Source organism: Ptiloglossa arizonensis, chromosome 7, assembly GCF_051014685.1.
Source record: "Ptiloglossa arizonensis isolate GNS036 chromosome 7, iyPtiAriz1_principal, whole genome shotgun sequence".
NCBI lineage: Eukaryota > Metazoa > Arthropoda > Insecta > Hymenoptera > Colletidae > Ptiloglossa > Ptiloglossa arizonensis.
The window spans coordinates 3,134,006-3,144,594 of NC_135054.1; the positions used below are offsets into that span (position 1 = coordinate 3,134,006).

At 28.1% G+C, this 10,589-nt stretch overlaps 3 protein-coding genes across 8 annotated transcripts in view; 1 reads left to right on the plus strand and 2 right to left on the minus strand.

The window, feature by feature from the left end:
* Ipk1 (Inositol phosphate kinase 1) overlaps positions 1-676 on the minus strand; it is a 375,197-nt gene extending 374,521 nt beyond the window's left edge. For all 4 annotated transcript variants that reach the window (XM_076315767.1, XM_076315766.1, XM_076315765.1 and 1 more), the window contains exon 1: positions 410-676. The gene's annotated coding sequence lies outside the window, so the exon portion shown is untranslated. The remainder of the gene's footprint in view (positions 1-409) is intronic.
* A 1,090-nt stretch (positions 677-1,766) lies between these two features.
* Positions 1,767-4,732, plus strand: Sas-6 (Spindle assembly abnormal 6). The gene is made up of 4 exons (XM_076316163.1): positions 1,767-2,083; positions 2,304-2,830; positions 2,904-3,652; positions 3,875-4,732. Exons 1-4 carry the CDS (start codon positions 1,895-1,897, stop codon positions 4,420-4,422), a joined length of 2,013 nt encoding a protein of 670 aa, XP_076172278.1. The 5' UTR covers positions 1,767-1,894; the 3' UTR covers positions 4,423-4,732.
* Positions 4,733-6,885: 2,153 nt separating this feature from the next.
* Plekhm1 (Pleckstrin homology and RUN domain containing M1) lies at positions 6,886-10,362 on the minus strand. Of its 3 annotated transcripts, none has more exons than XM_076315719.1 (4): positions 10,098-10,362; positions 8,417-10,020; positions 7,452-8,087; positions 6,886-7,365 (listed from the first exon to the last, which is right to left on the minus strand). In XM_076315719.1, the coding sequence occupies exons 2-4, from the start codon at positions 9,821-9,823 to the stop codon at positions 7,201-7,203; spliced, it is 2,208 nt and encodes a 735-aa protein (XP_076171834.1). In that variant the 5' UTR covers positions 9,824-10,020; positions 10,098-10,362; the 3' UTR covers positions 6,886-7,200. The 3 variants fall into 3 exon arrangements, with proteins under 3 accessions (XP_076171834.1, XP_076171833.1, XP_076171832.1); XM_076315718.1 differs by having other exon boundaries at positions 10,091-10,362; XM_076315717.1 differs by having other exon boundaries at positions 8,417-10,362.
* Positions 10,363-10,589: the final 227 nt, after the last annotated feature.

Sequence of the window (10,589 nt, forward strand, 5' to 3'; positions counted from 1 at the left end):
ATACAAATCATTTTAAACATAAATTGAATGTAACTGTACCGTATTAATTTTAAAGTGACTTAAAAATATTATACTTCACTTGCATTATAAATAGAAATAGACATAAATTAATCATTTATAAAAATAATAAATTAAATTAGTAATTGATGTACACATTATAACAGCTATCGATATGAGTGCATATTTTGAAACTTGCGTAAGTGATTTAAATATTTCTGTTAGAGGGCAGCATATAATAGAGACTTGAAAAGCAGAAATGAACGAAAGGAGCGCTGTAAGCAAAACCGGTCGACGTGTTCTTGACACGAGACTTTCAACAAAAAAAAAATAATCATATTTTCGAAGAACATTAAGACAAAAATTATTTAAATATCGTATGATCTACAACCAATAAAGATTAGAAGCTTACCTGATTGTGTTTTTACGTAGAATGCATAATGAGATTCAAACTGTAACTGTCGTATCCAACCTCTAACCGACAGGGTGCAAGTTCAAGGTTTCAATTTTCAAGAGAACATCACTTGTCGTTTCATAATAATTGTACATTCACTTTCACGACATTATCACCTCGTATATTTTTCCTCTGTGAACAAGGACAACAACTTCGCAAACACTTTTCTAACGACATATTTAAAAACGAAATTGTCAGTTCCGAAACAGTCGCATGGCATGGCGACCGCGGTTACAACTCAATATACACGGCGTTTTAAACGATACGTCACCTCCTTGATCTTTAATTCTATTGGCTGATTTCAAAAGAGTCAACCAATCAATTTTAAGATTTTCTTACTACGCGGGAAAGTAAAGCTGAATCGGCTTTAAACATCAAAAAAACATTAAAATAATTCGTATGATTTCTTTTGTTAATAAAAGTGACAAATAATAAAACAAAGTTTTTTATAAAAAAAAATACAACTGTGAAAGTTTAATACAAGAAAAACAACATAAATTTATATTAAGTGCGATTATAATTACATGCGTTTGTGATTATAGTAGTCACCATTATTTTGCTACCTATATTGGTTTCGGATAAAATATTGCACTTAAAACATACACTTGTGATTAATTATCAAACAGCTTTGATTACAATTTTAAGAAATTTTAGCTTATTTAAAATTAATTTTGACTTATTTATAGTTTAATATATTGCACTTTTTAAAAACGTAATAGTATTACAATATAATGGTAAATTACAATTTAAATTATTTATATAAATTTCACCAAAATATATCAAAATGTGATTATAATTTTTAGGAAAAGAATAACTTTCTAATATAGTGATTTCCAAAAACTTTGCGAGACGTCTCTTTAAAAAAAAAGAAAAATGTCTGCGCCCCAAATAATTAGTGGGTTTAAAAAATGCTACAGTTGTTCATTGTATTAATAGTAAAAGATCTTTAAGTTATTCATATTCGTCCACATTAAACACTTTTTTTCACACCTAAAAGTCTCTGCGCTTTGGAAAACATTATTCTAATGTACACCATTATACCGTTGTATTCTCTTTCGAAATTTTAAATCTTTTGAATTTGAAAATTTCTATTGATTTACTAATTTTTCTAATTAATATTATCATACTTAATAGAAACTTCTTATAAAATTGAACTAAATTAATAACAGAGTGTAATTCGAGTAGATAAAAAAGTTATCCATTAAAAAATTAATTGGAAAGGGAGGGGCATTAATAGCAATGTCTAACGTTAAGATGGCAGCACTTAAAATACGCATGCATCAACTGAGCATGTAGGTTACAGAATTTGAAAGTTTTGATGCATATTTTTTTTTAGTTTACGAAAGTTTGACAAATGAGACGAAAATTGAAACTCTATCTCCATTATCTAAAATACCGGGTAGTTAACGATTAACAGATGATTACCAAATGCGTAGATAAACGATGAATTATTTAAACAATTCAATAAGCAGTGGAGTGAGTGGTGATTCTGGCCTCCAATTGAACAATGTTGAAGTGTTGTACACTAAAGTGCAAAGAGTTTATATTAAACCACAACATAAAGAAGAACGACAACGTGAACTTAGAGTTAACGTAGAAATTCATGCCGGTCTTAGTCCTGTTTGTCGAAAGGTAATGTTACACGTAGTGATTATATTAACCTATACATATTATGTAGATAAATATTTTTATGCAATATCTGTATATTTAATATTTTTTGTTAGCTTTCATTTTTAATTTACACGTCGCATCCGTTAGATTCATACCTTTACCATTAAAAGACAAAATAAATTTCCAAAAATTTTTGCAGAAGTATTTGTTCAATTTATTAATGTATGTATTTATATTACAGAATTTATGTGTTTTGTTAGCGGATGACGACGATCCCTGCTTTGTTTACTCATTATTTATCTCAGAAGATGATTTTAAAGTTTTAAAATCCCAACAGGGATTATTGGTAGATTTTGATAATTTTGCAACTCAGTTAATATGTTTATTGGAGCAGTGTCAAATATCACCAGCAAATTTATCAAAACCACCACAAAAATTCTTATTGCTATTGGCAGAAGAAGGTGGAGAATGGATATTCAAACTGGTTGAAACAAACAATTTCAAACATTTGTGTCATTTAAGTCTGAACATATCACCTGCAAGTGATTCTAATTTAAAAACTCATATGGCCATGAAAATTAAACAATTGAAAGAAAATATTCTGCAACAAAATAGGGATGCAGTTACACTTGAATCAAGATTAAATGACTTAACAAATAAGGTAGAAATACAGACAAAAGAATTAGAACAATTGGAACATAAGTGTATGGCTGAAAAAAATCAAATGCAATTATCTTCATCAGAGCAAGTAAGCCTTGAAAAAGATAGGTGAGTTAATGTATTTTGAATTTTATTGGGAATATTTATAAAACGTTTATTAAATATTATTTGTATATTACAGATTTGCTAAAGCTCAGTTAGAATGGCAACGTCAGAGTGAAAAAGAAAAATTAGAAGTAGAACGTAGACATACAGAAATTGTACGACAATTACACACTGAACTTGCAGAGTTACGCACCCAAAATTTAACATACAAAGATAAGTTGTCTCTTTTTGAAGCAACAAATATGGAACAAGTTAAACAGCTACAAAGTGTTGAAAAGGAGCTTAATGTGACTCAAAGAGATTTAAATTTACTAAAAAAACAAAATTCTAAACTAGATACAGATTACCATGAAAAAGACAAAATTGTAAATAGTTTAAGAACTAAAGTTGCTGTACTTGAACAAGAATTAAAAGATAAAGGTATTCTTACCAATAAACATACTGAAATGTTAAAAACGGCAAAGGAACAGAAACAACATCTAGATGATCTTTTAGCTGAAAAAGATGGCCAACTACAGCGTAAACAAAATTCTTTAAGAAATTTAAGTGACGAACTAGTCAAAGCTAATGAAATATTGACAAAATTACAAAATGAACTTGCTTCAACTAAATCTAAATTAAAACTACGGACCAGCATAGCACTTGAGCAAGAACGATTATTGGATACTAAACAAAAAGAAGTTGGTCAATTAGAAAGTAAAATGGAAAGTTTAATTAAAGAAGCAAAAGATACCAAAATAGATGTTGAACATTTGAAAGAACAGCTCAAAATTCAACAAAATCAATTGGAAGAGAAGGAAAAAACAATAAAATATAATGACAACGGTAAAAATTAACTTCTTTTATTTAATATTACAAATTTTCTAATTTAACAATGATTTATAGAAGAATAATTTTGTATTATAATGTATTAAATATTTGATTGTTTTGATAGAAACAAACAGAATATTAAATACTGTGTCACAGTTACATTTATTTTTAATTAAAATTTTTTCTTTCGAAAAAAGATTATTTTATAATTTAAATTAATTTTTTATATGTTTACAGTAATTAGTTGGTTAAATCGACGATTAGCAGACAACCAGTCTCCATTACAAAGTGCTACCGTGCCAGTGCCGATTACTGTACCTTCTTCAGTTCAATTAACATTGCCTAGAACAAATAAATTAATGACTAATAAATTTGAAATGCGGACACCTGTGCCCAATACAGTACAATCGAATGCATTATTTGGATTGCCAATGAGAAATCCAATTGTGCAAAATCCAAATATAAATCAAACTACGCGCGTAACTGCGCGGACAATGGGTGCTGGTATCACTGATAATACAATGGGGATATCAACGTTTAATAAAAGTGGTCAAATTTCAAGTACCAGCACACCTATGGAACGTATTAATTCATTAAATAAGTTACCGGGAAATACTGCAGGTTCTTCCTCTATGCCAGTTGTAGAAAATAATAATCCATCTGTACCGTCAAATGGTACAAAAGCAAAAAGTACAAGTGTTACGCTACAGAGTGGATTAAGAAGGGCGAGTTCATCTGACAAACCAATGTTGCCATCTGCATATTTTCCAAAATCTTTACATTGATCAGAGACATAAACGGTATTGCCAGTATAAACATAGAGTAGTAATATACAGACATCAAAGATGTAATATTGCCACAGGAAAGAAACATTATAGATTGAGATAAAATGTTTAAAACAAATTGGCAATATTTCAAATTTGATGTTAAATGATAGTACAAAATAGTAACTCAAATAATAAGTAGTTTTGCAAGAAATTTTAAGTATCACGTTTGAAGATAATGTTTTAATAAATTTATGCACATGTATTGTAAGAAAATAACATAGACACTTATTTTCTTACATCTCAATAAGAATATTATACAAGTATTGAAAAGTACTTTTGTTGTGTCTGTATCTCAGTGTATTAATTCCAGTTAAATAATTGAATTTTGTTACTATCGAAAACATATCTTCTTAAATAATGACTATTTTAACAATCAATCTCAAGCTGCTCATCTTCTACAGAGAGTAATATTTAAAAACAAAATAACTTATACTTTTTCACATAATGTTTACCTACATCTGTAATATTGAGATTTATAAAATAGTTTTGCAATTTTTTGAAACAGTATATTTATATTGTTCATATTATTACAACAAATTAAAGAAAATGTGCATCAATTACATATACATGATATTTTTTGACAAAAAAATCATTAATATTTGATTTTAAACTTGTTAATACATGTTTCATTATTATGTATTGTATGTTTTAAAATTTAAACCAACAAATGCCATATAATAAGTCATTTAATGCTTTAACTTTTTTCTAAATTGAAGTATCTTACTGTGTATAATATGCGATCATACATTATAAAATCATAATATTATTTTGTAAGTAGGTACCTGGAAAATTATCAATTATAGTTTCTAAAGATTTTATAAATATTGTTTGTTATGAATCTTTTAAAAATATGAAGCTTCAAATTTTGGCATAATGAACAAAAATATCGAAATAATTAGAATTAAGAAACACTGTGCCTTATAAGACAAGTTAGACTAGAAAAATTCATTCTATTTCATTTAAAATTTACCTTTGATAACATTCATATAAAGTTGTTTTAGAATTAATGTGTATTTTTCATATTTGAAATATATTAAAACACATATAGTTCTGAACAAAATAATATAAATGTTACATATTGTTAAAAACAATGTCGTGTATAATTAATATCATATATAATATATTAATTATAAGATCCCAACGAAGGAAGTTTATAGAGTCAAAAAAACGTATTTCAAATTTGAGATACATTTTTTTATATTCGTTTCAATAATATTGCTTGACTTTTGTTAGCACGAAATTTTTTTTTTTTATTTTATTCAAAAATTAAAAAATTGGGACTAACCACTACAGAAATATTAATATCTACGTGAATTTTTTAAATATTGAAATACAAGCAACTTCGAAACTCGAAATCGATTTTTAACTCATAAGTTCCTTACCTCGGTAGTAGATCTTACACGCCATACATATGTACGCGCGCCCGCACTCACATATGCATCTCCCCGTGTTTGAGCGTACACATATTGTATAAAATGTCTTAACAATATATTTTATGCTTATAGCATTTTAATTTAGATTTATTTGTTAAGGAAATAAAAATGGTAGTACAAATATATTCAATGATATACTTTAAAAATTGTGTTCTTTGAAAAATGTAAATAATTAAGAGTATGTAAGATTGATATCTCAGAACTATTGTTCGAGTGTCTTTTCCTTTTTTTAAGTTATATTTTGCACACATGTTATGCGTACGAACTTTAACTGTTTTACATTTTTTTTTGTTTAGAAACACGATGAATTATTTCTAGTCTACAAGGAATTTCTAATAATATATGTATCATTAAAACAATGGTAATTTAAACACACAGCTTGTACATACTGGTTACCACTTAAAGGTAAATATAATAAAAATATATTTTATTAAGCAATATGTAACATATATAGCTTAAAACAATTGTTTGATCAAAATTTAATTTAAAGGTGTTCAATATTGTAAAGTATGTAAGCCAGTATAGATAAATTTGAATTTTTATTTACATTTTAATACATTAAAATCAATATATTTAGAATATGTACATGCAGGATGTAAATCTATTGATTATAAAGCATGGTAACTTTTTACATTATATAAATATAACAACAGTATTAAATACAATAAATATAAAATAATTTCATAAACAAATGGCCAATATATTTTACTACAGTTTGTATAGAAAGTTTTAATAAAATGTATATTACATAAACACATATTTCATGTACATCTTAAAATTCATTCTCCTAAAAATGACCTATAAAAATTTCTTCAATCTAGTAACATGTATATATGTATATTAAAAATTGCAGCAAAATGTAAGTTTTAATTCACTACATTATTCACACTCCTAGTGATGAACAAAATGTACAAAAAAAATAAAATGTATTTATACTTTGTGAAAAAGATATAATGAACAAGTAAATTAAATAAGATACAAAAGCAGGGTCATGATAACAAATAGGGGGATAAGGATTTAGAGAAGTAGACATAGTATTAGATGATGAAATTCAGTAAAATACAAATAACCAATTAAGTGTGACCATTCACACTGTTGATTCAAAAAAATTACATATTTAAGTTCTACTTAGATACATTATTGTATAATGTTTATGCATCACAGATATAAAGTATTCATTATTAAATTCTCAAAAAAGGAATTTTAATATAAACAGATTTTAGTTGAACAATCAGCTTATAAAAACACAAATACTGTACATGATTGAAAATAAAAATATAATATTTGTTACATTTTGTATTCATTAATTTGTATTAGCTGAAAATGTTGATGCATCATCCACTAATAATTCTGTACATCCCATGTCTAAAAGTGGAAGGTCCATTTGTTTACGCCTGCGTTCACATTTTGGACATGGTTTCTTAGCATTTAAACATTTAGCATGAAACACTGCATTACAGGCCTCACACTGAAACCATTAAGTAAATTAATAAACTATCTTTTAATTCCTATTCTTCATTTTTATATTATTACAAAAAAATTAAATTGACTTACTCTATACGTAGATTCCATATCAAAAGGATATATGACTTTTGGATTATTGCAAATTTCACATATAAATCCCTTTTGACTGCAAAGCCAACAATTTACAACATGATTTCTTGCAAATTTTACTACCTTTTGTAATTGTAGAGCAAGGGTTCCATTAAGTATATCAAAGAAATCAGAAACAGAATATTGATGGACATGTTCATACAAATAGTCTCTGGGTGTAACTTTTTTTTGTAAAGATTCAATAATAGGTTCGCGACAGGTGAATAAATAAGCTCTCAATAAATTTAATTGAATTCTTAAGGATTGCAATTGAGCCATAGTATCTACAGCCATATAAATTTTTGGATTTAATATCTTAAAATCTAATAACATTGAACAATTTTGTAAATATGTTGCTGCTTTATTGCAAACAGGGTAATTTTTTAGATCCCAATTATAAATTACTCTTGATGGAATAAGATATTCACTTCGTGACATACACTTGGAACAATAATAATTGCCAGAGTAGAAGCAAACATGTGCTTTTGAAAAAGTCAGACCAATTGCATAACCGCATTCAAAACAACAATAGTTTTGTGTGTCCAAACCCTTTTCTCTGGAAAGTTTTGTCAATTGATCATCAAAATTTATCGTCACCTAAAATTAGATAAAACATTTTATTTAGCACTTACACTAAAATTACATTCTTATATGAAATTACAGAAAATTGACTAGTTTTGTCTAACACTTTAATAGCTTAATGCAGCCAAATATAGAACATATTATAATCAATTTTCTAAAATTAATAGTAATTTGAAAACTGAAAAGGAATAACCACTTTTCAATAACTGTATTTTGTCACTTTTAATACATTACTAAAGAGTTGATCGATAATGAATAAATTGTATAAATTCATGTGACAGTTTTATCATGTCATTTAAAATTAATCAATTGAAAAACTTATTTAATGAATAGTTAAGTTATACCTTGTTTTCTGATTGAACTTTGGTTCCAACATTATTTGTTTGTTTTTTGGGACATCTTTTTAAAAATTCTTGAAGATCTGGTACTGATATATTTCCAGCATTGTGATAACTATGAATAATAGAATCATATGTAGGCCCATCACCTGGTGTACAAGGTGGATCAGTTTCAGAGTCATGAGATATTACAAATGAACTTAAGGATGATTCACAATCTTCCAATAAGGTTGACCATCCCAATCCTCTAATTAGTGAATTACCTACTGTAGTTGCAGTAGTGTCATGTGAAGTTTCATGATTTTGTACAATATTATCAATTACAGAATCTTCAATATCGGGTATTATATTAGTTTCTATATTGTTTCTTGAACTACTACCATGTAAAATCTCTTTATCTATTTCTTCACTGTCATGTATGTTTTGTTTTAAAGTTTCTTCTATCTTTTCTTCCATTGCTTCTTCTACATTTTGTTCCACCACTTCTTGTAGGTTTTGTTCATCGACTTCTTGTAAATTTTGTTCCTTTGCTTCTTCCAAAGGTGGAATATCTCTTGAATCATTAGTTAAATATTCCGTACCAATATTGTTTGATTCCTTATTAGCTAATATTGTTTTTAAAGCTTCATCGTCCATAATAGAAGCTACATTATTAAGGGCAGACTGTGATGAATTAAAGGGACCAGAACTACCAATAGAACTAGCTATTTCAACTTCATTCAAATTCTCATTATCTGTGGAGTCTGTACTTATTGTTTTTGCAATATCAACTGCACTGAATACAGGACAAGATTTCATTGGTGGTGACCATATTCCTGCTAATAAAAGAGGTGTGTGCGACCAAAAATTTAAGAGACTACTATTGCAAACAAAGTCAAAGCGAATGTAATCTAAGCTTTCGATTAATCTTTCTGCAACTTCAATACAATCCATATCTCTAACGAATGCATAATGATTGTAATATGGCTTTAAGGCTGAATTGTCACTTCTTATAGAACATAAGTAACTGGCTAACAGACCTTCGTTTAAGGCTAATCGTATCCAAGCTCTGCAATATCCAACTTCTGTGATAAGTTGGCTCAATGTCTGTATTTGGTCTATAATTTGCCGATGAGAGAATACCAATAATGGTCCCCAAAAGCTTGGCTGTGGTACAGCATCAATATCTGGACCGCTTAGAACTTCTGTTACCCGATTTAAAAGGCTGTCTTTTAAGCCATGTAAAAAAATTGCTTCCAAAACAGAGCACAATGTCATGCTTTTGTCATAATTGCCAACTGTACCATCAGCTTCTGCACCCGGTGCTCTCTGCATTTCCATCACACAGGTATTCAGTTGTTTTTGCAGCGACTGTTTGACTATCAGTTTTCTTCTATTTGTCATAGAATGGACTGTCTTTAAAAATGAATTCATTTTCTTGTATTTGATGTACCACACGAATTGTAGTTGTGTTGATATAACTTATTTTCTCAAGCATCTTTGTGATTCTAATATAAAAGAGTTACCTAAATTTGGCAAGGTAACTCTGTAGAATCTTCAATACTCGTAGTAATTCGATATTGTAGATATTACATAAACTACATACGCACGATTCGAACATTACGCTGATACTGACAAAGAAACAAGGAAGTACAGTAAGAAGGAATACAAATTATTGCGTGATAAGAGAGGCATACGAACTTCGCACCAGTTGTAATGCATTCCAGCGTTATCTCTTTTTCCGTGTTGAATGTACGAGAAATAGGTTACAATACGTAAAAACAAAACACTAAAATAAATCTCGAATGTATCTTAACTTTGAGATTTCAGATTTTTGTTACAAATTAATATTGGAAGTGCACGGTTTTTTCCTCTTTCAATCAAATGATGACTCTGTAACTTAGAACAGTGAAATACTCTTTCAATGTACGTATGAGTCACGCATCAACAGTATAAATTCTGACACTTCGAATCTTTCACTTGGACCTTAATTCCTATTAGAGCGATAGATTGCGCTGCGATGTATATCGATGTAAAGTGCATCAGCAGGTGGTGACTTGCACTTGTCATTTGATAAAGTTGTGAAGTATTCATAATATTAATGATACCCAATGATTCGATCGCACAAATCAAATATTGTATAATATTATATAATGTTTACAAAAACCTATGTGAAATACAATAAAAAAATATAAACAAA

Bases quoted from the DNA above. Each gene is read 5' to 3' on its own strand.
- Plekhm1 (XM_076315719.1), bottom strand. From the start codon at position 9,823: ATGAATTCATTTTTAAAGACAGTCCATTCTATGACAAATAGAAGAAAA. The intron at 8,088-8,416 runs GTATAACTTAAC...ATCTAATTTTAG, and splicing joins AAGTTCAATCAGAAAACAAG to GTGACGATAAATTTTGATGA. The intron at 7,366-7,451 runs GTAAGTCAATTT...TAATGGTTTCAG, and splicing joins ATATGGAATCTACGTATAGA to TGTGAGGCCTGTAATGCAGT.
- Sas-6 (XM_076316163.1), top strand. From the start codon at position 1,895: ATGAATTATTTAAACAATTCAATAAGCAGTGGAGTGAGTGGTGATTCT. The intron at 2,084-2,303 runs GTAATGTTACAC...TTTATATTACAG, and splicing joins TTAGTCCTGTTTGTCGAAAG to AATTTATGTGTTTTGTTAGC. The intron at 3,653-3,874 runs GTAAAAATTAAC...ATATGTTTACAG, and splicing joins AATAAAATATAATGACAACG to TAATTAGTTGGTTAAATCGA.